The sequence below is a fragment of the Ictalurus punctatus genome, chromosome 28, assembly GCF_001660625.3.
Source record: "Ictalurus punctatus breed USDA103 chromosome 28, Coco_2.0, whole genome shotgun sequence".
NCBI lineage: Eukaryota > Metazoa > Chordata > Actinopteri > Siluriformes > Ictaluridae > Ictalurus > Ictalurus punctatus.
Window position 1 is genome coordinate 10,220,958 of NC_030443.2, and position 26,945 is coordinate 10,247,902.

A 26,945-nucleotide genomic window follows, 5' to 3' on the forward strand; every position below is an offset into this window, starting at 1 on the left:
TATTCTCCAACCTCATCAGGCATTATAGGAGAAGACTCAGAGCTCATATATACAGTATGCAGTATATGCACATATACTGTATATATGAATGCACACACACACCATGTATGTAAAACTTACAAACAGGCTTTTTAAGTACGTGTACATCATTTGGGGAGGAAACTGCCTGTGATCAAGTGTCCAGTATTCCAAATCATTATGTTTGTTTTATTAGTTGATGGAGATGTCTAAACGTTGCAGGTATGTTCGACGTACACTTATTGCAGCATTTATTGTCCAAGTAAAAATATATGTACATCCGGCATCGAGACAAAAACCTCATACCTTTTCCGCCCTGTACAAGAAACCCTTCCAAAATACACAAGACAACATTTCAGCCCTGTTAAAAGAAAGACATTTATAAAAATAAATAAATAAATAAATAAATAAATAAAAACTTTACACGTGCATCAGTGCTCTAACTCATTCAGAGTGCTATGTAGTGCATACTGATTGTGCACGTGTGTGCGCACCGCAGCCGTCGCGGGAACGCGCATTTGAAGATAGTCGCCTTAAAACAGCAACCGAACGTACACATCATAATCACAAGATGTTTTAATCATTTATAAACTGAGTAAACGTCAAAAGTAACGAAATGACTCGTGTTTTTCCTACACATTTTACTACGAATAACAATCTGCACAAATGAATAGCGCTCTCACTCCACGTCACTTTCTGTTCACATTAAAGTCCAGATTTAATTAGAAAAGTGTGTTGTAGTTTTGTTTAGCAATTGTTTGTCAGCAGGGCAATGAAGGATTAGACAAGCTGGCAAAGAAAAAGTTGGTGAAATTCTTCCAAACACAGAGGACAGAGACTGCAGTGCTGTTTAAGTCCACTAGATGTCCTCAGCGTATTAAATATTTCTGTTTGTATTAGTTCAACCTACAAAAGAAGACTAACGATGCACTACACTACTACATCTAATGCAAAAGGTGACACTACCGGAATTTGCAGGCTATAGGATATAACACATGAACAGTCAGGGTGAATCACATTGGGTGTATTTAAGTGCATGTGTTCAGACGAAGCCCATTCAAAAGCCTGCTTTCGAATAGCCTCCTCACATCAGCCTAAACAATACTCAATACAATTATTATTGTTGTTGTTTTTGTTTTTTTGTTTTTACATTTTACATCAATACAAATGTTACATGATGCTGACACATTTGTTACAGTCTATCAGCACGCCATTTTACAAGCTTCTTCTGTAGGCTGAACTAATCCTGACAAATACTTAATACGCTGAGGACATCTAGTGGACTTAAACAGCACTGCAGTCTCTGTCCTCTGTGTTTGGAAGAATTTCACAAACTTGTTCTCTGCTAGCTTGTCTAGTCCTTCATTACCCTGTTGATAATCAATTGCTAAACAATACTCCAACAAACTTTCTAATTAAATCTGGGCTGTCATTTGAAAAGAAAGTGACGTGGAATGAGAGCGCTATTGATTTGTGTAGGTTCTTATTCGTAGTAAATTGTGTATCGATACCAATGGTCACCAACCCTGTTCCTGGAGATCTCCCTTCCTGAAGACTTAAGATCCAACCATAATCGTGCCCACCTGACCATCTAATCATTACCTTAAGATGTTCTTGATCAACTAAAACAGGTGTGTTAGATTTTGGTTAGAGAAACCTGCAGGAAGGTGGCTCTCCAGGTACAGGGTTGGTGACCATTGGTATCAATACACAATTTATTATAACAGGGTTAGTGACCACTGATTTATGGTTTTTAATATTTAAAATCCACCTTTCTGAAAATTTTACTTAGGGTTCTGAATTTTTTAGGTCTAAACTTCTACCCCTAGCAATTTCAAAACATAGGTACACAGATGTAACTTTATAAATACAACATAGAAAAAAAAAATGCTTAATGGGACAAGCATATAATTCAAATATACAAAATTTATATTTAAATAGTTCTGGCAGCTACCCAGCTCCATATTTCTATACCCTATAGAGCACACCACAACACTTTTGTGAAGAAATTTATTGATTTATTTTTAAATCGGACTCTCGTAAATAGTGGAGAGAATGAGCCAAAATTCAGGACTGTCTTGCATACCATATTCATATAAAATGATTGACATATTACTGAATCAGACATTCATATATCAAATTTAAATTGCTACATTTTTATTTGTTAAACACTGGCACCAATCCCAAACTTTGGCACCTACATTTACAATATTTTTAACGTTAATAAAAGAACAAAAGCAGTTGATGCCATTTAGGACTTTATTAGGCAAATGAATGGAAAATGTCCTTTAAATACAATCAGGAATTTGACACTGGCCAACCTCACTTCCCAAAACAAGCAATCTTATTTTTAACAGTGTCTTTGAAGCAGTTAAGACAAAGCCACCAGATGTTCCCCACCTGAGTACTGCAGCAGATAGTAAACACAGCATGTGGAAAAATCTGCTACATCAGAAATCATAACACAGACCCTAATCAGACGGTATGATTCTCCCTTTGCAAAAACAAGGATGAATTGTTTATGATGTTACAAATGACCAAAATAAAATCTTACAGGCTAGTTTAGATTTGTCTTTTATGGCTGCAGATCATGTCTCGCATGAATTTTCATGATTGATTTTCAGTGCAAGGAGTTCAAATAATATGGAAATATAACTTCAAAAAAACCTACAAAAAAAATTATAATGAAAAATCACGACATGCCACCTAACTTTGGGATCATGCAACTTTTTAAGCTTTGAGACAATGAAACCCAATAATAGTGATATTAAAGTGAGATTGCAGCACAGTCGCAGTGTACCACCATGAGGCGCTTTCATGTCACTGCTGAAATACAGATCCACTGGGATAGATATGTGCCTATTAAAAGTTCTAAATTATTATAATAAAAATTATGGATAAAAGCCGAATGGATTATATTAGGGCTGAACGTCCCTTCAGACACCTGACTGTAACAAATTAATACATGTTTGAGACAGGAACAGAAAAAGAAAAAAAGAAAAAAAAACCTTGATTGGAAGGAATTTAAATACTTTGTGTGTGTCGTTATCGATTGTATATCAGCGTTTAGTATATTTTAGATTTTTCAGATATTCCTAAGGCTGGGAAATACAGTGATCCATACTGCACTATACTGCTTTAGAAATAGAGAATAAAAAAAAATTTACTAATAGGGAAAGTCTGAAATGAGGTATAATGCTTTGAATAAAACCTACAACGATAAATACCAGCTTTTCATGGCATTATATTTTAAATGATACTGTTCTGAGTTTGAAGGACTGTATAACTTATGTGAATTACTAGATCTTGGAAAATAAGTTTAATGATCGGACAATAGAGCACAACAAGATCAGGAATCACCACAAAATACTCAATTTTTGAAATCTATAGGCCCAAACTCTATGTACATTTTTTTAAATATATATTTTTTATTTACTTATCCTTAGGGCACTTCAGCAAGAACAGACACACGGAATGTGCTTTCTCCAATTTTAAAAACACCAAAATCTATATTTGCACTGTCACACAGAAATAAATACAGACCATAGCTGCTCACGTTTTCAGTTATGGTTAAATCAGTAATGCAGTATATTTTGCATTAAACATTCTCAAAGATACTTTTGTTCTGGCACTGTATAAGTACTATAGTCAGCATGGACCTCCCACCAGCAACTGACTAATCTTGGGTGTAAACACACCAGTCTATCATTTCTACATTTTCCCTCCGAGTTTCGTGTTGATGGATATGGCTGAAATCGCTCCTAGGCATACAATTTTAAATTCTGTACCAATACTTTTAACAAAGCAATTTAAAGCAGTCAAGTCAGAAGTCCATTCTATTTCCTCAAAAGAACATTTTTCCAACAATTTCCTCTTTAATACATATTTTAGTCTCTGGGGGTCCTTGGTTGAAAGTAGAAGCTGAATTCAGTCAATTTCATATGTAATTATTTTTCAAGCTGTTCAAGTTTTTGTAAAACATCTACAATTAAAATTTTGTTTTTAAAATAGATGAAGCAGTGTATGAAATAAAACATCACAAAAAAATTGTAATCAACAACCACCTGTTAAAAGGAATCTTTCAGTCCATTATCATTTCAATAAAAAATACCATCCCATAAAGCACTGATAAATATATATTCAAATGCCTTTTTTATTCTGTATATACTTATATCTGTGTGTAAAATAAGAGCAATGCACAGAAGTCTAATATGACGTGAAGAGGAAAAAAAAAATCTGAACTTAAAAAAATCAATGAAGTTTACATCAAAAAAAAGACATTTTATTTTCTTATCTATGAAAATGGTTAGAGGAAGGGTCATTGCACTTCCTTAGAAAGAACAAGTTAAAACTGGCCCACTCATTAATGAACCCCTACATTACCCACTACCCACTGGATCAAAGTTGGCCCTTGTCATTACATGTTCATTCATTAAGATGGCCCCTTCCTGGAATTACTTGCTTCTTTATAACATTGGCCGTCAGCAGAAGCATGTGAAGAAAAACCTGTGCAAAACTGCATTCTGCCTCATTCGCTCTCTCTTTGTGGTGCCCTTATATACAGTACAGCTAGCTCAGTGTATAACAATTCAGCGTGCAGACATTTCAACACCTCAACCACGGGCCAACATGCCCATCGATAAACAATTGTAAAACCAGCTCTAAAAGAATATTCTATAGTTAGTATAAAGTGGCTAGACAATCTTTTGGACTTCTTGCCTGTGGCATGAAAAACATGCATTCCATTTCTCTACCTTCACCTCCTCATCCACCAACCAAACAAACGGACCGTAGCAATACCACAGACCAGTCAGCTTGTTTGTGCGTGTGGGATTCATGGAGCCGTGAGACGTCTGCTTGCATGCTTATTGCTCTAAAGACACTCAGAGAGAGAAAGAGAGAGAGAGAGAGAGAGAGAGAGAGAGAGAGAGAGAGAGAGAGAGAGAGAGAGAGAGCGAGCAAGAAGGAGGGGGAGGGGGGGGGAGAGAGAGAGAGAGAGAGAGAGAGAGAGAGAGAGAGAGAGAGAGAGAGAGAGAGAGAGAGAGAAAAGAAAAAGAGTCTGGTGGAGATGGAAAGACAAAGAGGTAGAAAGCCCAAGAAGTAAAAGAGGGGCAGAAAGACAAAAGAGGAAAGTGAGAAAAAAAGGCATGAGAGCAACGGCAAGTTATCGTGCCAGCAGCTTGATGAGGTTAGCACACATCTCGAAGAACTCGATGGTGTGACTGCCGGGCCGTGGGCATGTCTCTCCCCCTGCCGAGTCAACTGAGGATGTCAGTGAAGAAGCGAGAGAGCCCTCGGCCTGTCTAGCCCCACCCACTGGGGGTGTGGAGGGGGCTGAGCTTTCACCCTTTATCCCCTCTTCCGATCCATTCCTCTCGCTCTTATCGTTCTTTAGGGTAGTCCGGTAGTTGCCAACCGAGCCAGAGCGATGTGGCGTGGCAGTACCTGACTTCGTCTCCAAAATATCGTCTAAAGTGTATAAAAAATAAATAAATAAATAAAATAAAAAATTAAAAAGGGGTGTTAAACACAAATTAAATATGAACACAGACTGAATACATTTAAAACGATGAGTTTTCCCCTGTGTTAACATTTTATGCACAGAACACAAGCCAAAAAAACTTGCTTGCTTCCATTAAACTGACCTTTGCAACAGAAAGGTCATGTTTGACACAATGCCATAAAAAAAGATCACCATTAATGTTTTATTTTGTTTAGGTTTCCCTGATATTTCCATCGTAGAATAGTAGGGTGACTAAACAGAACTGGACAGAATGTAGTTTAGATATTGATCTGTTTCTTATTATTCTTTCCGAGCTTGATAAGTTTACTGTGAACACTCTTCCCTCTCTGTTCTCTTCTGATCATCTTTTCCACTTTGTGCCTCTGTAACTCTTCCCAACCAGGTACAGACAGGTAAAGCCCCTCACCATTTGCGCATTCCTTTGTCTCCCCGAATACCATTTGCATGCATTTACATAACTTCCCAAATAACATTCCATGACTTCCTGAATACCATATATGGAGGTATTCCTCTCATGTTGATATACTTCAAGTTAAATGCAAATATGCCCTTCTGCCTAGCCAATTAATAGTTAACCCATCGTCTCGGTTGTGGGTCAAGCATGATATATACACTGCCTTTCCTTGAATAAAAGAGAGCTGTTCCCATTCGAATTGTGTGTGTGTCTGTGCGTCATTTGGCAAACTCTCCCAAGGCCTTGGTGTGCGAAGTGTTTGGTGGGGCAAGGGCACAGTTTGTGTGTATATCTTCGCTTTATCTCTCCTTAATAACCATAACCCGAAGATCACAAATCCTAACAGAGCTAATCTCCAAATTCAAGATCAACAGATGACAATACAGAAATGAATCACATGGTTATGCCAAACTGTAGGAATTTTAAAATGTCTTAAATCTTACATTTTCCATCATATATAAACATTTATATTTTCTAGAATTAAGAAGAGAAAGATTCTTGTCTCCTCTTCAGTCTAGCTGCTTAGTCGGAGAGTTGAGTTGGAAAATGGAAAGCTAATCACGTCACTTAATTAATGTGTAACTGTCGTCAAAAAGATATTTGCACTACAGCTTTTCTCTAAATTTCCCATAACACACAATTACTCTGTTAAATTCAAATGGAAAAAGCTGTCAATGTGTAAAATGTTACATTTCCATCGCCTACTTCAAGCACCTGCAAACCTTTTTCTACATAGAATAGAAACCTTCTTTGCGAATACTTCATGATGAACAATATAAAACAGCTCAATTCAATAATAATGATTCTTTTTTCTAGAGCTGCCTGCATTACCATCTATGCTCCTGAAGTCCAGTAGATAGGTCCTGCTGTCCACTTGGTAAAGCTGCAGGCTCATCTTGGTTTGCAGGCCTGTAACTGGGTTCTTCCTCCGCACGCGTAGATAATAGGGATTAACAACCTGGAACCACACAAAATAATCCAGTTTCTCATACCAGTATTTTAATCCCACTTTATACTACTGACTACCACCATCATGTTAATGTACTAATGTTAAAAATGATCAGGACTCATCCATCTTGTCTTGTCAGAATGTGTAGCACTCGTAAAAATATACAGTCGTGTTAAAAAATAAGTACATCCCATCTAAATTGTTGGCTTTTTGACATATTTGGACAAGCAAACATTTGATTATCTTTGAAACTGTGCCTATTAACACTTTTTTCAATCATTTATTCAACAGAAATATCAATAGATGTGATTCTTCTGTGGAAAAAGTAAGTACACCCTTGGCCTCAGAAGCTAGTATTGCCCCCTTTAGCAGAAATAATTTATTTAAGGCGTTTCACATAATAGTCCACCAGGCTTGCTGGAATTTCTGATCAATCTTCCATGCAATATTCTTTCAGTTGAAAGATGTTTGAAGGTTTGCTTGCATGTACTGTCCGTTTCAAATCCCCCTACAACATTTGAATGGGATTCATATCCAGGAATTATAACCCTCCATTTCTTCTTTTTGAGCCATTCCTAGGTGGATTGGCTAGTGTGCTTAGGATCATTATCCTGTTGAAAGGTCCACTTTTGGTTCAACTTCTGGAGAGAGGGCTTCACATTATCTTCAAGCATTCTTTGATATGATGCTGCATTCATAGTTGAATCAATGAATGCAAGCTGTCCAGTCCCTGATGCAGCAAAACAACCCCAAACCATAACATTTCCACCATCGTGCTTCACGATTGGTATGAGGTGCTTCTCCTGAAAAGCTGTCTTTGGTCTGCACCAAACATGTCTGCTGTTACTGTGGCCAAACAACTGTCTTGAATTCAGCTGTCCAGAGGAAGGTATAATCACTTTGTAACCAACAGTTGCAAGACTTATTAGCAGATCCTGTGACGAAATTTTGGGGTTCTTAGAGACTTCTTTTTGCATCAAATGGTCTGCTCTTGGGCTGAATTTACTGGGACAGCCAGTCCTGGACAAATTGACGGTCGTTTGAAATCTGCACCATTTGTAGATTATTTTCCTTACAGTGAATGATGTATTTTTTTCTGTTTTTTTTTTTTTTTTTTTTTTAAATGGAGATCTTTTTAAATACCTTTCCAGACTCCTAGGCATCAAGAACCTTTTTTTTCTGAAGGCTTTATAGAACTCTTTAGTTCTTGGCATTATGACACCACACACCTCAATAGCAAAGGGAACACCAGACACTAGATATGAGAGGGGTATAAATAAGACCAGTTCCACCTGCACTCCCTAAGCAGGTTCTAATCACTGGCACCCAATCTTGAACACCAGATTCTAATTTTATGGATTTGAAGGTGTGATAAATGTAGGGGTGTACTTACTTTTTCCATGTACTGATCTGTTTTTTGTTAACTTAAATTGTGAAAATTACTATGTCAGTTTTATATCAGTTGATAGTGTATCAACTTTTAATAGGCACCATTTCAAAGAGGATCAAATGTTTGCTTGTTCAAATATGTAAATAAATAAATAATTTTAAAACTTATATGTATTATTAATAATTTCCATGGGGAGTACTTAATTTTTTCACTTGACTGTACTCACTGTTCACTTAAATAGCAACACCTGTACACCTGTTCATATGTGCAGTTATCCAATCAACCAATCATGTGGTAGCAGTACAATGCATAAGATCATGCAAATACAGGTCAACCTTCAGTTAATGTTCATATCAAACATCAGAATGAGGAAAAAGAGTAATCTCTGTGACTTTAACTGTGGCATGGTTGTTGGCGGCAGATGGGCTGGTTTGAGTATTCCAGAAACTGCTGATCTCCTTGGAATGTGCAGGTGTACAGGTGTTTCTATTAAAGTGGACAGTGAGTGCATATGTTTTGCAAACTTAATGCTGGTCTCAAAGTTGTGTGGAGGCTGCGAGACAGAACATGTGAAGAGCTTGAATCATATAAAAGCACAAGAGTTCATTCTGACAATTTATTTTTCCTGATCAGTTAAGAGCGTTAGCCAGTCAAACAGCAGTTAATATTGTCCGCCTAGTAAAGTGCCACCACATGCTATTAAAAGAAGCACTGAAAACTAAACGTGAACACCTGGATCAGAAACAGCAGACCATTTTAAAATTTGACCAACTCATTCATCACCCAACACAAAAACCTAACAGCGAACTGTTCTACTAAAATAAAACCCTGCACACAGACTTCCTGGGCATTACTAAAACGATTAGATCATGCTGTCCAACTCTGCATAATCTTTCAGGAGTAGAATGTTGAATCCAGGGTCCTATCAGCAAATGCTTTAGATAAATAGCATACACGAAAAAGGCAAAACCCAAAGCAGTGCTTGAAACATTAAATGTAAGTGGAAAGCAAGCTAAAAAAAATATCTAATTATATATATTATATATATATATATATATATATATATATATATATATATATATATATATATATATATATATATATATATATATATATGTTTAAAAAAAAAAAAATTAAAAACTGGCTGACAGCTTTTCTCACTCTTCTGTGGTTGTCCATTAGGGACAAATAATATACAAAAACCTTGAAAGAACTTTTACCTTCCTATCCCATCTGAGGATGTTCTACTGACTCCACCCCCCAGCCCCAACTTCCACCTTACCTTCCACTCGTAGTCAAGCTGCTTCATGGCCCGGCATACTTCGCTCATGATATCATTAGGCCTGCTCTGGCTGCGGATGCCTAAGTGCCACTTAGCACGGCGAACACCCAGGTGCTTGGACTTTTGGGGGTTGAGTTCATCTAGAGTATGACGGGATCGCGGTGGTTGAGCTTCAGCCACCAGGAATGGCACTCGCTCCGGGTGAGGCTTGGCAAAGTGGTGAGCAGGCAAATCATCAAGGAAGGAGTCAGGAGGACTTGTGGCCAGGTAGAAGTCTTTGGCTTCACTCATAATTCGCCGGTTATCTATGATCAGATGGTAGGCAACCGCAAGAGGGTCCTGGTTTTTCTGACTATAGAGAAAACAAGGGTAAAAATTGGGAATGGGATGGACAAAGACATTTAGCGAAAGTCTATAGTTTACTTGTATAATGTACAATCACCTAGTACTTTATTAAGAACACCTGTACACATAATCATTCATGCAATTATTTAATCAGCCAATCGTGTGGCAGCAGCGCAATGCATAAAATCATGCAGATACAGGCCAGCAGATTCAAGTAACGTTCACATCAAGCATCAGAATGTGGAAAATTGTGATCTCCTGGGATTTTCACACATAGCAGTTTCTACAGATGACACAGAACGATTCAATAAAGAAAAAACATCCAGTGAGTGGCAGTTCTGTGAACGGAAACGCCTCGTTGATGACAGAAGTCAACAGAGAATGGCCAGACCCGTTTGAGCTGACAGAAAGGCTACAGTAACTCATAACCACTCTGTACAATTGGGGCAAGCAGAAAAGCATCTCCAGAATGCACAACACGTCAAACCTAATGGCGGGTGGACAAAAGACCACATCAGGTTCTATATCCGTCAGCCACGAACAGAAAACTGAGGATACAGAGGGCACAGGCTCACCAAAACTGGCCAGTTGAAGACTGAAAAAAAAAAAAAACGCAGTGCAGTCTGATGAATCCCGATTTCTGCTGAGGCATACAGATGGAAGGGTCAGAAGTGGATGCCAACAGCATGAATCCATGGACCCTACCTGCCTTGTGTCAACAGTCCAGGCTGGTGGAGGTGGTGTAATGGTGTGGGGAATGCTTTCTTGGCACACTTTGGGCCCATTAATACCAATAAATCATCACCTGAATGCCACAGCCTATTTGAGTATTGTTGCTGACCATATACATCCCGTCATGGCCACAATTTACTCATCTTCTAATGGCGACTTCCAGCATGCATCATGTCACAAAGCAAAATTCATCTCAAACTGGTTGTATGAACATGACCGTGATTTCAGTGTTCTTAATTTGCCTTCCCAGTCACTGGATCTGAATCAAACAGAACACCTTTGGGATGTGGTAGAAAATGAGATTTGCAGCATGAACGTTCACCTGAAAAATCTGCAGGAAGTGTGATGCAATCATGTCAATACAGACCAGAATCCCAAAGGAAGGTTTCCAAAATCTTGGGGAATCTGTGCCACTAAGACTTGTGGCTGTTTTGCAAGCAAAGGGAGGCCCTACCCAGAATAGTGCTCCTAATAAAGTGCTATGCGAGTGTACATTTCTGATTTTATTCCAATTTCTCCAGTCCCCATGTTAAACATACACACCTGTAAAGGCAGCTGAGCACCTCCTCCTCTGTGCACTCAAACTTCTCACAGACCTCCTTCAGCGCTTCTTCGTCAATCATAGTGGTACTGTACGAAGCATCCTCTGGAAATAGATACTTGGGTAGCTCCTGTTTGAACCACTCGTCCTCCCTAAGAACAGGAACATAGAAAGACAAACTAGTACGACACATACACATACTTTGGAGCTACACATAATGGCCAGTTTATTAAGTATCTCTGCTAGACACCTGCAAATACTGAAATGTAGCCCATCTGTTGCTCTGCAGTTTTTCAGACCTCCTTTAGATGCGTGTTAATAAACGTGACAATGACAATACAGTTAAACGTTTTTTAAAAATCTTGTTTTTGAGATCAAAGGTAGTGTTAATGTTATTTTATAGTTTACACACATGAACATTATATATTACCATATATTCAGTGACCAAATAGCTTAAACCATCAAAACCAGCACTGGTGGAAAAACTACAGTACTGTGCAAAAGTTGCCCTCAGTAGTCTCAGGTACACTTTGTGCTGTTTTGTAAGGAAATTAACTGGTACATTTTACCAAAGCATCTTGGAGAATCTACCACAGTTCCTCTGGAGACATCATCAGAATCCTTAATTATGTGTTTTTGTCTGAAACATTTACTCACATAAAACCATTTATCCTTTAGCATTAAAAAAAAAATTGGAAAAATAATGTTCTTTGTCTTGGCACTGACTCAATAATGCAGAAGTTATAAAATAATATCTACTTATAACAAAATTTTATACTAAAATGGTACCCCAGATGTTTGCACAGTACTGTACGTAAACTCTTAAGGGAACCCATTACATCCAGTAGCCTCAAGTAGAGGCTTCCCAAACTATTTTTCGTAACTATCTGTTAGATGTGCCGTTGCATCAAGATGTTCAAGGTACTAGGGTTGTCACGGTACCCAAATTTCAGTACTCAGTACCAATACCAGTAAAATTCCACGGTACTCGATACCAAAGCAAAACACAAAAATATGCTAATTAAACACCAGCCTACTTTATTAACATACAAGTTAAATATCAATACAAAACTTATTTTTTTAAAAATGACATTCTGTACTTCAAGTATAATTATTAAAGCTACTAGAGTTATCCAGACAAGAGTAGAAAGGTTTTTCTGACTGACTGATAAAAACAAACCGTGCTAGGCACACATCTATCATTTTCTAACACATAAATTTCAGATATATAGCTTATCAAAAAGCCTCTGGTGTGTACAATTAATAAACCCCATCATGTCCTCCCATTTATTTTACCCCAATAAAAGTTAAAGCATTAAATGTTTAAAAGGACTCTTAAAGTATTAGCTTTAAACGTGCGTATTCTAACCATTAAGTAAGCAAAAACGAGGATATTTTCTTGCAATTATACACTCCAATTAACCTATGCTACAACATTCATAATGCAACCGCTACCATCATTTTAAATTCACCTGCTTGAACTGAGTGAATAAATACTGCGGGTAAGCAGCCGCTCTTCCTGAAAGCACGGTTAATCTATCCGCACATAAACTTTAGGGGCTGAGGCTTTTACACACTTAGCGGTAATAGCACCAAAAGTGGAAAACGAGCATCCGAGAAATACATGCATTTCACCTACGATATAGCAGGTAAGTACGCGGCTTCGGACACAGCCATGGTAACTGGGGGAGCTGCTGCTGCTTTGGCTCTTCGTGTTGCACAGTGCACCCATGAAAAGTTACCGACTGACTACCTGTCAGGCAGTGCATCAGTACCGGGTTGACCCAGTAGTACCGATACTTATGAAAATCAGGTACCGTCAACTTTTTATCTTTTAGTTCCGATTTGGAACCAAAGTACAGGTACTTTTGACAACCATACAAGGTACTACATAATGTCTTAAATAAAACAATATCCTGGGATTTTAAGAAGAAAATGTTCTGTGCATCTGTGAATGCACGTGGTTTTGGGTATGAAAAAGAGGGAGGTCTCACCGGATCTCTTTAATGGTGGCTCTTTTCATAGGGTCCACCTGCAGCATGTGCTTGAGAAGGCTGATAACTGAAGGGTTCAAGTACTGTGGGGTGAAGAAGATGCCATCACAGATCTTCTTGAAGAGCGTTGGCACGTGGTCATCATCGAAGGGCAGCGTCCCGCACAGCAGAGCATACAGGATCACTCCACTGCTCCAGATATCCACCTCAGGTCCTGCATACAGCCTAAGTACAAACACATGAAAACATACACATCAGCTAAGATACAACCGAATGAGTATAACAGACCTAAAAATGTTCATGGAATAAAAGGAATGAAAGTAAAGGGGCAACAAGACCAGTCACATAATGGAAATAAAAAGATAAGCACATCGAAAGAAAATGGACAGAAGGATTGAACAGTTCTGCCAAAAAACAAAACAAAACAAAAAAAAACACTTCTTCAAGGAAAGGAAAACATGTAGCATATGGTCTGTTGCAGGAATTTATTTATATAACTGCAGAAAAAAAAGAAGAAAAAAAAACAATACAACGAAAATCATAAAAATATGACCTGGAGGTCCTTTTTTTTTTATTATTATTATTACTGTGGTGGAAACCATAACCTACCAACATTTTGGCATATATACAGTATCTCACAAAAGTGAGTACACATTTTTGTAAATATTTGATTATATCTTTTCATGTGACAACACTGAAGAAATGACTCTTTGCTACAATGTAAAGTAGTGAGTGTACAGCTTGTGTAACAGTGTAAATTTGCTGTCGCCTCAAAATAACTCAACACACAGCCATTAATGTCTAAACCACTGGCAACAAAAGTGAGTACACCCCTAAGTGAAAATGTCCAAATTGGCCCCAATTAGCCATCTTCCCTCCCTGGTGTAATGTGACTTGTTAGTGTTACAAGGTCTGACACTGAGCTGCAGCACGGTGGCCAAGACCATACAGCAGTTTAACAGGACAGGCTCCACTCAGAACAGGCCTCGCCATAGTCGACCAAAGAAGTTGAGTGCACGTGCTCAGCGTCATATCCAGAGGTTGTGTTTGGGACATAGACGTATGAGTGCTGCCAGCATTGCTGCAGAGGTTGAAGGGGTGGGGGTCAGCCTGTCAGTGCTCAGACCATACGCCACACACTGCATCAAATTGGTCTGCATGGCTGTCGTCCCAGAAGGAAGCCTCTTCTAAAGATGATGCACAAGAAAGCCCGCAAACAGTTTGCTGAAGACAAGCAGACTAAGGACATGGATTACTGGAACCATGTCCTGTGGTCTGATGAGACCAAGATAAACTTATTTGGTTCAGATGGTGTCAAGCGTGTGTGGCGGCAACCAGGTGAGGAGTACAAAGACAAGTGTGTCTTGCCTACAGTCAAGCATGGTGGTGGGAGTGTCATGGTCTGGGGCTGCATGAGTGCTGCCGGCACTGGGGAGCCACAGTTCACTGAGGGAACTATGAATGCCAACATGTACTGTGACATACTGAAGCAGAGCATGATCCTCTCCCTTCGGAGACTGGGCCGCAGGACAGTTTTCCAGCATGATAACGACCCCAAACACACCTCCAAGACGACCACTGCCTTGCTAAAGAAGCTGAGGGTGAAGCTGATGAACTGGCCAAGCATGTCTCCAGACCTAAACCCTATTGAGCATCTGTGGGGCATCCTCAAACTGAAGGTGGAGGAGCACAAGGTCTCTAACATCCACCAGCTCCGTGATGTCATCATGGAGGAGTGGAAGAGGACTCCAGTGGCAACCTGTGAAGCTCTGGTGAACTCCATGCCCAAGAGGGTTAAGACAGTGCTGGAAAACAATGGTGGCCACAAAAGTATTGACACTTTGGGACATTTGGACATTTTCACTTAGGGGTGTACTCACTTTTGTTGCCAGCGACATTAATGATATAATGACATAATGATTAATGTTGAGACATTAATGGCTGTGTATTGAGTTATTTTGAGGGGACAGCAAATTTACACTGTTACACAAGCTGTACACTCACTACTTTACATTGTAGCAAAGTGTCATTTCTTCAGTGTTGTCACATGAAAAGATATAATCAAATATTTACAAAAATGTGAGGGGTGTACTCACTTGAGATACTGCAATTAATATATACACACACACACACACACACACACACATACATACATATACACACATATATACATTATATACACACACACACACATACATACATACATACATACATATATATACACAAATATATATATATATATATATATATATATATATATATATATATATATATATATATATATATAAAAAGGTTTCCTGTATTTTCTGACAGGCTTTGAAGGTCTTTGTGTGTATATGTTTTGTTTCACTTGATAAAGAGGGGCAGCTGTGACTCAGTTGGGTAGAACGGGTTGTCCACTAATCGTAGGGTTGGTGGTTCGATTCCCGGCGCGCATGAATCCACATGCCGAAGTGTCCTTGGGCAAGACACTGAACCCCAAGTTTCTCCCAATGGCAAGTTAGCGCCTTGCATGACAGCTCTGCTACCATTGGTGTGCGAGTGTGAATGGGTGAATATGAGAGTGTAAAGCGCTTTGGATAAAAGCACTATATAAGAGCACCATTTACCATTTAAAAAGAGTAAAATACTGTAAATAAAAAATACTGTACCTCCCTGAGATGACTTCAGGAGCTGCGTAATTAGGGGAGCCACAACTGGTACGCAAGAACTCCCCATCCGACATCATATTTGACAGTCCTACACGAATAACACACATGCACTGAGCGTATGATCAGTTTTTAATGCTGTTAAAAGTAAATGGGAAGGAAAAACTGTAGACACTATTAAATGATCTTGAATATTTACATATTTGTGTTCCTTTTATTCATTTAAAAAAATAAAAAAAAACTGCTTTGTTGCTAACCAAAGTCGGCGATTTTAGCATTCATATGAGCATCCAGGAGGACATTCTCTGGCTTGAGGTCTCGGTGTACCACCATGTGTCTGTGGCAGTAGTCCACTGCTGAAATTATCTGCTGGAACAGACGTCGGCTCTCCTTTTCATCGAGCTGGTAAGCAGAACACAAGTTTTTCAAATTCATGAAAAGATTATAACAATGTGAAGTGTCATGGAGCATATTCATTGTGGTACTTGCTGCAACAATGCGTCAATATGCCATAGAGCTATACTGTAGTTATGGCCTGCATTTTCTAGTTTGGTCCAACCTGAAAGGCAGCTTGGCTAGCAAAGTGTAGCTAGTTAGCAAAAACCGTTAAGGACAAATTTTGACAAATGAAAAATATATTTTTAAAAAAATTAATAAAAGGATTTAAAATTATCCACCCAGATTTACTTTAATTAACATGTGATTTCCTGTTGTGAGTTGACCATTTTTTATTAAACTTGTTATATAGACATGTCTATTTTCACTTTGGTTAACAGTAACGGTAACAGTAGTGGGATTTAGATCTCACTTCATCTCTGAGAAAACTCGCTGAGGCCCTGCCCAAACAAGCTGGTGATGGAAAAGCACCAGTGGCAGCAGGAGAGCAAGATGGGATGCAGCAGTGGTTTAATCATTTAGTCTCTCCAGCTCTCTCACTTCTTCACCTGCGCACACTGTTTAAACAAACCAGGTTCCAAAGCTTCAACTTTCATGTTAATATCACCGCCAACACCATTGGGCCGGTCATTTCCTAGATCTGTGACTAACCAAGCCAAACCTCCGGCATAACAAGCCACAACTGCATTGTATAGCTGCTTTGCATTCTGGAAACTTGAGCACAACATTTGTTGTCTCCTCTACTTCTACACTGGATTTCTCATAAATCTGACATTCAACGTTGCTGTAAAATAGCAAGTGAGAAAAGAAGTGTTGTCTTTTGTTTTTACCAAGTAATGGTGAAATCTGACTGCTTTCCCTTATGTTTTAGATCCTTGACATTTTTTCCTCTTGCTAGTAATTTCCCCTTATGACTGCAATTTCTCAACAATAAAAAAAGCAACGCCATCCAATACATTACCACCAGAATTGTTAAGCAACTACTTCAATATAAATGCAAAAGGACATTGCACCATATTGCATACAGTTACCCAAATTCATATTTTTATTTTGAAGAGACTGTAGCAGTAAAGTTTTTCTACAGATATGTGTCCAAAAAAACCAGCAAGGTATAGGTCTGCTGTGAGTGTTAATTAGCAGCACCTCAATATTTATTACCACCATAAGAGACCACAGGCTCACAATCCTGTTTTCAATTGGTGCAAAAGAACAAGGTTCACAAACGTCCGAAGTTCACCTAGATATGGTTAACCACCTGTGAAGTTGGCATGTCCTTTCCCTCATTCAGTGAATTCCACCAGGCAAATATGTTTAACGTTTGGTCTGATCACTGCTTTAGCTGGAAAAGCAGAAAAGTGTCATTTTCAGGTATCAAATGCTATGTCCAAACCATAAAAGCTGGCACAGGCGTAACATGAGAATCATGTCATGCTACATGTTTCTGAGGATAGGCCACTTCCTACACACCACTAACCACTACCTCTGTATGAGTGCACTACAGTGGAACAACCCATCGACCAGAACCTCCATATGAAAGAGTATCTGACAGACCAGCCCTGACTCTCTGGCTTTCCGTGCTGGTGTGCAGCCATTAGTGTTAGTGCATATTAAAAACAGTGTCATTGGAGCAAGGCATGTATGGATCTACGGAGTCAATCTCGGTTGCAGGAGACGTTCGTTTGACAGCCTCCTCATATAAAAAAAATTATTAATAAATACAGAAAAGAAACAAAGAAAAACAGATACACAAGAATAAATTTTGGGGGGGGGGGGGGGGGGGGACACGACATACGACAATGTAAATAAATAAACTGAATTTGTAATGGCATACATTCATAAATAAAATGAAAATAAAAGTTACCTAGATAAAAAACCTACTCCTAATTTATACATATACACATATATATACACACACACACACATATATATACACACACATACACATATATATACACACACACACACATACATATATACACACACACACACATACACATATATATATATATATATATATATATATATATATATATATATATATATATATATATATATATAATGTGTGTGTATATGTATGTGTGTATATATATATATATATATATATATATATATATATATATAAAATGTGTGTGAGTATAAATTATGGGTAGGTTTTTTATCTAGGTAACTTTTTTTAATTTTCACTTTGGACTTATGTTGGACATAAGTAAGAAAGTCATACCTTTCCATTTTTGCAAATATAGTCAAAGAGCTCTCCCCCAGACACATATTCCATAACCATAAATATGTCCGTCGGTGTGCAAATCACCTGGTACCTGAAATCAAAAACAAGCAAGAACTTAGATTTTTTTCTAGAGAATATACAAAGGTCAGAAATAACATTAAAACCACCAGCCTAATATCATGTAGGTCCCCCTTGTGCTGCCAAAATAGCTCCGACCCGTCAAGGTGTGGACTTCACAAGACCTCTGAAGGCGTACTGTGGAATCTAGGACCAAGACGTTAGCAGCAGATCCTTTAAATCCTATAAGTTGTGATGTGGGACCTCCATGAATTTGACTGGTTGGTCCAGCACATCCCACATATGTTTGATTAGATTGTGATCTGAGGAATTTGGAGGCCAAGTCAACACCTTGAACTCTTTGTCGTCATGTTCCACAAACCATTCCTGAACAATTTTTTGTACTGTGGTAGGGAGCATTTTTCCTGCTGAAAGAGGCCACTGCTATTAGGGAAAACCATTGCCATGAAGGAGTGTACTTGGTCTACAACAATGTTTAGGTAGGTGGTATGTGTAAACATCCACATGAATGTCAGGACCCAAGGTTTCCCAGCAGAACATTGCCCAGAGCATCACACCGCCTCCATCGGCATACCTTCTTCCCATAGTGCGTACTAGAGGTCGACCGATAGTGGATTTTACCAATACCCATAACCAAGTTGGGCAGTACCTACCAATAACTGATTAAATCAACCAATAGTTTTTAAAATTGAAATGGAATGAAAATATTCAAAGTAAAATACTGCTGAAATTTATTACAAGAATAAACAGTACTGACTGTAGCATGAAAATGTACTGTACTTTTATAAATACTTATATATTAAATATTAATAAATACTAAAGTAAATAAAAGATATACATCCAAACTGAACCAAAAAGTAGCACTCCAAGTAACAAATAAATATGGAGACATAAAAAATTCAAAGAACACGTCAAGTAATAACTAAATTGGTCAGTGATAGAAAAACTCTCACTTACTATTGGTGTGGATTTTTGCTTATAACTAGCAATCTGTTATCTGTGCCAATTAATCGCCAAAACTGATCAATCAGTTGGCCTCTAGTGCATACTGGCGCCATCTCTTCCCCAGGTAAGCGACGCACATGCACCTGGCCATCCACATGATGTAAAAGAAAATGTGATTCAACAGACACGGCCACCTTCTTCCATTGCACCACGATCCAGCTCTGATACTCACATACCCACAGTAGTTGCTTTTGGCAGTGGACAGGGGTCAGCAAGGGCACTCTGACCAGTCTGAAGCTACACAGCCCCAAAGGGAAGAGGAGCCTCTCACCAGTTCTCCTTCCTTGGAGTTCTTTTGGTAGGTACTAACCACTGTACGCAAGGAACACCCCAAAGAGCTGCCATTTTGGATATGTTCTGAACCAGTCGTCAAGCCATTACATCACAATTGGCCCTTGTCAAATTTGCTCAGACCCTTACGCTTGCCCATTTTTCCTGCTTCCAACAAATCAACTTTGAGAAGTGACCGTTTACGTGTTCCTAATATGTCCCACGAGATAAACAACGTTATTCACTTCATCTGTCAGTGGGTTTAATGTTATGGCTGTATGTAAAATTCCTGCATAAGTTATATGGTAAATAAACACAAAGACTGCTAAATCAGTACATGTTAAATATGTACAAAATTAAACAGAATCTTATGGCAATTATACAAATAAAATTCAGCTACACAACAGTGAAAACAGTCTGGATGCATAAAGGGTAGATAAGGTGAGTGGACAACATATGACCTGCTAAGATACATATACCTGCCTACATAAGCATACTAAATGAGAAACGGAGCAGTGTAAAACTAGCAATGGAAGAAAAAGACATAAGCATGTTTGCATGGAATCTGATATTAGAAGTAATACAAATACTTTCTCTCACCTGAATGCATTAAACGACTCAGATGGCTAAGTATGACCATACTAGACCATGTACTGTGCTCTCCTGAGAACTCTGTAGGGAATTTAAATGCATAACTATCCGCAGACTTGCAGGCTGTTTCCAAAACAAACTAGAATCTAGTTAACATAACTGATGCTAGAAAATACGGCATGAAAAAATTGTGCTCACATTGTACGTTTTATTTTTTTCAACGGCAAGTGTTTTCAGTCAGAAAACACAAATCAAATTTCCACTACAGCTAAAAATAATAATAATGATTCATTAAAAAAAAAAAAAAAAAAAAAAAAAAAAAAAAAAAACGCTTTTAAACTGTTTCTTAACAACAAACTTAACAGAATGTTCATAAATACATAAATTTTGGTTTTGTGCAAGTCCAAGTTCATTCGTAACATAGTCAATTGAGTATCTGTAGTGATCTCCAGTGTATAGTTTGGACAGATCATATAAATGATAGAATACTAATAATAATACTAATACTACTAATAATAAAACAAACAGGGCAAAGAGTCATTGTCACTATTAAGGATTGTTGTGTTATGGGTTTCATGGAATTTCTAGGTGTGAATGGTCCTGTCTGTGTGTGTGTGTGTGTGTGTATTTATAGATTAATACAGACACTGGTTATATGAACAGTAAAACACCCTGCAAGGAGTCTCAGCTGATGGAAAGTATTGGGCTTGATTTCTCTATAAATCAGAGGTAAATAAAAAAAAAATCCAGGACAAATTTAGAAACTTCACTTGAAGCTATATATCTATCTTATATAAAAATTTCTTACCTTCTCTCTTTTCCCTTATTCTGCATCAGTGCACTTAATTTGGTAACTAGCTCACCATACCTTATTATGGCATTAAATAGTTTGATACTGTTTAACCTGTTCAGCTTTCCAGGCAACCAAAACATGCGACTGCATGGCACATTAATGCTTTTACTTGTTAACTACCAAATTTATTATTTGTCCACCCCTGATATGTAAATCTGTATTTTGGAAAAAGCACAGTATTGAATCAACCATTAGCCGGTTGGTTCAAGCTGCTTTCTCAAGCCCGACTAAGGGTAAAAAGCAAATCCTGGCCCTCCTCAGTCTTCTGTAATTATATGTGCGGCTTTTGCGCCTCATTAGAAGAACCATGAGAAAAATGCTACTTTGGTCACGGGGGAGCCGACTGCGGAAATACACAACCATGAAAACAACTCTGACAAAGCCTCTCGAACAGACCGAGTTAGAGTTCAACAACAACCTAGCCCATTTCTTACACACCAAACCCTGAAGGAGCATTGAGTGAGTCTGAGTGCAATAAGGAAACGGTGAAAGAGGAAACATAATGTGACTAAGCAAGGGAGTCAGAGGGTGTGAGAGGTGGAGGCTGAAAGTGAGGGAAAAGATGCAAGACAATGTCAGTGTGTGATCTGGGACAAGAGGCAAGGCTTGATTTATTAAACCTCGTCAATTATGGAGCATGAATTGTATTGAATAGCTCACTACGTGTGTGACGTTTTCCTTGAAATCATAAAAAGCGAAGTTAATCCATCTAGGTTCTTATCTATTTTTTATGTGAATATAATACACAGACAAGGACATGACAAAATGAAAAGCATTTAGATAAAATTAAAATATTACCGTCCTATCTCAACTTTACTGAGCAGTGAACAGTACTATCGCTGCTACTTACAGTTTAATTATGTGTGGGTGTCTGAAGAGCTTGAGGTTCTGAATCTCACGGCGAATCTTGCCCACTACATCCAGACTGCGGATCTTCTGCCTGTTCAGGATCTTCACGGCTACCTGATGCTTGGTCAATTCATGCTGGCCCACTACAAGGAAACACAGATTGTTTACACATTTCATTTAAAGACATAATTAACAATAAGGACATAAAACAAAACTCATGTGAGAAACCGTGGACAAATGTATTCATATCGCGCAAACCATAAAAGGTAAAACTGTTTTGCTTTCTTCAACATGGAGCATCACATGGAGGCAACAGGCCAATCCTGGCACATCATTCTGAAGTCAGAGTTCATCACATGTAACAGATTCTTCATCACACTTCCATTTCAACAAGCTTTTCAATCCACGCTGATATATGCTGCACTTACTGCACTGCACTCCCCCCCCTCCGACAGCATAAACTTGGCAGACATGCATTCATATTCCACCCTTACATTTTCTAAGTTGTCTTTTATTTAAAATCATACTTTATACACACACACACAAAACACACTAAATTTTGTTTGTGATAGAATTTTTTTTTCCTGTTCATTTTATTTATCGGTTTAATTTAATTTATTTATCTACAGTAATAAAAGAAGTATCGCTTATGACTTCCAGATCTTCTACATATTGTACACTACAAGGCCAAAAGTTTGTGGACACCTGACCATCACACCCATATGTGCTTGCTGAACATCCCATTCCAGATTTAGTCTCCCTTTACTGTTATAATAAACTCCACTCTTCTCGGAAGACTTTCCACTAGATGTTGCAGCCTGGCTGTGGGGATTTGTGCTCATTCAGCCTCGGGGGCATTAGTGAGGTCAGGCATTAACGTCAGGCGAGGAGGCCTGGGGTGCAGTCAGCATTCCAATTAATCCTGAAGGTGTTCAGTGGGGTTAAAGTCAGGACTCTCTGGAGGTCAGTCAAGTTCTTCCACTCCCACCATGGAATTGTCATGTATGAACAGGTTTGAGCCTCTTAAACCCAGTGAAGGAAAACTGTAACACTACAACATATAAAAGACATCCTATATAACTGTGTTTCCAACTTTGTGGCAATGGTTTGGGAAAGAACCACATATGGGTGTGATGTCCACATACCTTTGGCTATAAAGTGTACATCATTGTAGAACTCATGTAGTGCAGCATGTCCTTAAAGCTTCATATGAGAATCGGCACGAGAAAAAGAATGAATAATAATTTATTAACTTGAAAACTGATTGAGCATTGTTAAAATATATGAAAATAAACTGTGCCATTAACAACATACTAGCATTCAGATCCCCTTTTCCCTCCACATGAAAGGTCTTTTAACCATAGAGTTTAGCAAAAAAGCGGTTTCAGACTCATGTTAGACTCAACTAAAAAGTATCTAACGTTCAACAGGCAGACAGGAAGTGCTGTTTCTTCACAACTAGGCATGTGGCAACAACCAGTTAGACAATATACCATCATTTTCAGCACACTGTTATCATCACTACCACTGCATTATTTGGGAAAACGCTGTCTACAAAGGCAGCATATCTGTACTGAGAGAGTGCCACTCGGAAGGCAGCATAATAACAGTCTTCGACAGCAGCGAGTTTTATTCCAATAATCCGGAAATCCATTTGTAAGACAGCAAATCCATTACTCCATTCACTGAATGAGCATTACATGAACGTGTCAGACACAGCTGACGAAACCTATTTCTTTGATAGGATATTAAGACATCCCCATGATAAAAGGTTTAGAAGTTACTGCAATAGTAATAGAGAAGCGAGCAAAAAAAGCCTTTAAATTCTGCACAACAGGTACTTTGTATCGGTAATACAGACAGATCAACAGAAACGGTGAAAGAACAAAAAGAGAGCAAAGACAGAAAGTGCCGATTTGTTGACCTGAGCAAGATTCAGGTAACACATTAACTTGGCAGCCAGTCGAGCACAGTGGAGCGGCTCATCGACTCGGGTAAACCGCCTCCAGTCCGACCGATTCCTCGGCAGAACCACTTCTGGATTTTTTATTTTGGACTTTTCAGACACTGAAATTATATTCAGAAAGTTGGTGCACACAAAGAACTGTAAACAACTAGCGATCCTGTATGTTCGGCTAGTGTATGTTCTACACTAAAACACAGCCAGCTGATGGAGATCTTCATTTGTCAGCATGAGAAAGCAAAAAATGAGGCGTATTCTTGCAAAGACATTTGTGAATATTAAAGGGCTTGTTGGGTAAACAAAGCCTCATTCACAAATTCTAATATATAAAGAAACATCTACAAACACACGACCCAATTTACAGCGACGGACGCTTCACTGGATTTGAAGGTTTTTTTCTATTAAAACAGATACATCAGTCCGTACAGGATTGTGCAGTTTTTTTTGTGATTGCTGCGGCCAAAAATGCTTTAATGTACTGTGGGTTTTTCTCAAAATTTGTGTTTTTTGTGGAAAACGACTTTAATTGGCAAAATGGCAATTGTACAAAATTGTTTTGCATGGTCTTTCGCAGTGATGTTTGTTGGTAAATGAGACCTTGTAGCTTTACCCGTGTTTAATACACATGAACCAAAGGGGGCTTTGGCTGATCACGTCGCATGACGTGGCTCGGCCCAAATCTGTGGTAATTTGACTCCACAGAAAACAACAAAAATTATTATTTTCCGTCTGTGAAGCTGGGAGTTCACTGATGCAAAAAGATGGGGAATGAAGGTCATTATTTAATAATGAAGATTATGTTGAGAATTATGAGGAGTTCCTGCTCAGCTTCATATTAGCTCAATCAGAGCTCAGGGCCTGCAAACGTGACAACATTAAAGTGCACCTATTATGGTTTTTCAAATATTACCTTTCAAGTAGTGTGTTATAGAGCTGTTTGTGAATGTAAAAAGTCTGCAAAGTTGTTTTTTTTTAAAAAAAAAAAAAAAGCACACGACAAACGAAGTTATTGACTCCCAAAAGAAGGAACCGATTCTGAACAGCTGAAACGAGTCGTTAGTAATTCCAGACTTACTTCCTGTACTAACTTAAGTAGGTTTGTTTCAACAAGACCCGCCTCTCGTCTTGATTGGCTGCTCGCACACAGAGGGAGCTGATACTCCTTATGGTCGTGGGCGTTTCCTTTTCAAACACTGACAGGTAGATCAATCACAACAGACTGTGACATCTGACCAATCAGAGCAGAGTATGCTCTCTGAAAGGAGGAATTTAGAATGAATCCTTTAGAACGAATCATTGAACGAGTCATTTGTGACACTTCGGAAGGAAAAAGGTTCAATTTAAATTATGAGCACATTAAAGTGTTTTTTGACCTTGGATGCCATGTAAATCTATTGTATGAGAGTTTTAAAAGAAAATTAGGCACGTTTCAAAACTATATATATATATATATATATATATATATATATATATATATATATATATACACACACACACACACACACACACACACACCAACCACCACCGTGACCACTTTCCCCCGTGTGGATTGCAGGACAGTTCTTCATGCCTAGTTATAATTTTTAATACTAATACAAATAGTATTTCTTGTGGTATTTTTGCTAATTAGCGTAATAGAAGATAAATAAGAGTCGACCACTAGCAGAGCTGACACTCATTAACTTGAACAGCTTCAAGTTCAGCTTCAAGTTCAAGCTTCAGCCGTACAGTCTTTGTGTTACAGGGATAAAGCACACTATATGTGTAGAAAAACAATAGTAACTAATACATTTGTTAGTTCCAAGTTGTCCATGTTGACTTAAAATACATTAGTGCTGGTCGGAGTCCTGACCAGGCTGACGAGGTGAAAACTTCAGCTAGCAAACAGAGATCCGACTGCAGGTTACAACAGTTTCAGAGTACACTGGGAGCGAGCTAGCTTTATTAGCCCGCACCGAGCTGTAACCGCACCGAGGCAACAGCTTAACTGAAGCTATTGGCAACGATACAAGTTACTCAAACGAGACGGGGTAACCTTGTATTTCTGCACAGAATTCTAGAAACGTGAAGTTAACCAGAGACTAATTAACCTGCATTAAGAACTATGTTGAGTAGCAACAAAGTTAGCTATCGACTTAACATGCTACCTATTAAGCAATAAACGCCTTAGCTACACTGCTAATTCGTTAGCTGGTTTCCCAGTTTAAGTAGCACTCGGTGTTTGATCAAGCCGAACGGTACAATTAAAACTCATGCACATCATTTACACTAGAAATTACCTTTAACTTTCCCAAATGTCCCCACTCCTAGAGTGTCTCCGAGAATGTAATGTCCGATTTTCACTCTGCCTTCATGTTTATGTTTCTCCGTCGCCATCTTCCCACTTACGAGCCCTACCTGAGGCGGCGGGCGCAGTGCTGGAGACCGATAGCGAGAGACACACAGCAAGCACACCGCTTGTGTCCCAATCCTTTCATTTTCACACATGTACGCCCTCGTACGTGCGCACACATTATAGTCTAGGCTTTCTGACGCGGTCCTGAAGGCGGACCTTAGGGTTTAGGGGTTAGAATTGGGACAGGGCCTTAACTCGTCTTACTTCCGGGTACGCATAAAAGTCCCCCGAAAAAACATAAAACCTCTTGTTTACTCTGTTACTTTTACTACATCTACATTAATGGGTTTGGAAAGTATTCAGACCGTTTCAAATGAATTCAATTTACTTTTTGCCATTAATCTATACACAATAATTTATAAAGACAGAGCAGGAAAAATACAAGTTTTTAGAGCTATATTAAAAATTAAAAAGACTAAAACCTCTTATTTAAATAAGTATTCA

General features: G+C 38.5%; 2 protein-coding genes across 2 annotated transcripts in view; both read right to left on the bottom strand.

The window, feature by feature from the left end:
• Positions 1 to 26,945, bottom strand: part of zgc:55461 (beta-tubulin family protein) — a 178,049-nt gene that overhangs the window by 127,729 nt on the left and 23,375 nt on the right. The gene's annotated exons all lie outside the window — the stretch shown is intronic.
• Positions 2,264 to 26,604, bottom strand: prkaa1 (protein kinase, AMP-activated, alpha 1 catalytic subunit). Its single transcript, XM_017460423.3, has 10 exons — positions 26,386 to 26,604; positions 22,145 to 22,286; positions 18,495 to 18,588; positions 16,135 to 16,279; positions 15,881 to 15,968; positions 13,230 to 13,454; positions 11,238 to 11,387; positions 9,618 to 9,969; positions 6,828 to 6,954; positions 2,264 to 5,487 (listed from the first exon to the last, which is right to left on the bottom strand). Exons 1-10 carry the CDS (start codon positions 26,591 to 26,593, stop codon positions 5,183 to 5,185), a joined length of 1,836 nt encoding a protein of 611 aa, XP_017315912.1. The 5' UTR covers positions 26,594 to 26,604; the 3' UTR covers positions 2,264 to 5,182.

Excerpts from the sequence above, each read along its gene's own strand:
- prkaa1 (XM_017460423.3), bottom strand. The coding sequence starts at position 26,593 with ATGTGTGAAAATGAAAGGATTGGGACACAAGCGGTGTGCTTGCTGTGT. Across the intron at positions 11,388-13,229 it reads GCCACCATTAAAGAGATCCG|GGAGGACGAGTGGTTCAAAC; the intron begins GTGAGACCTCCC and ends TCCTGTTCTTAG. Across the intron at positions 6,955-9,617 it reads AGCTTGACTACGAGTGGAAG|GTTGTTAATCCCTATTATCT; the intron begins GTAAGGTGGAAG and ends GTGTGGTTCCAG.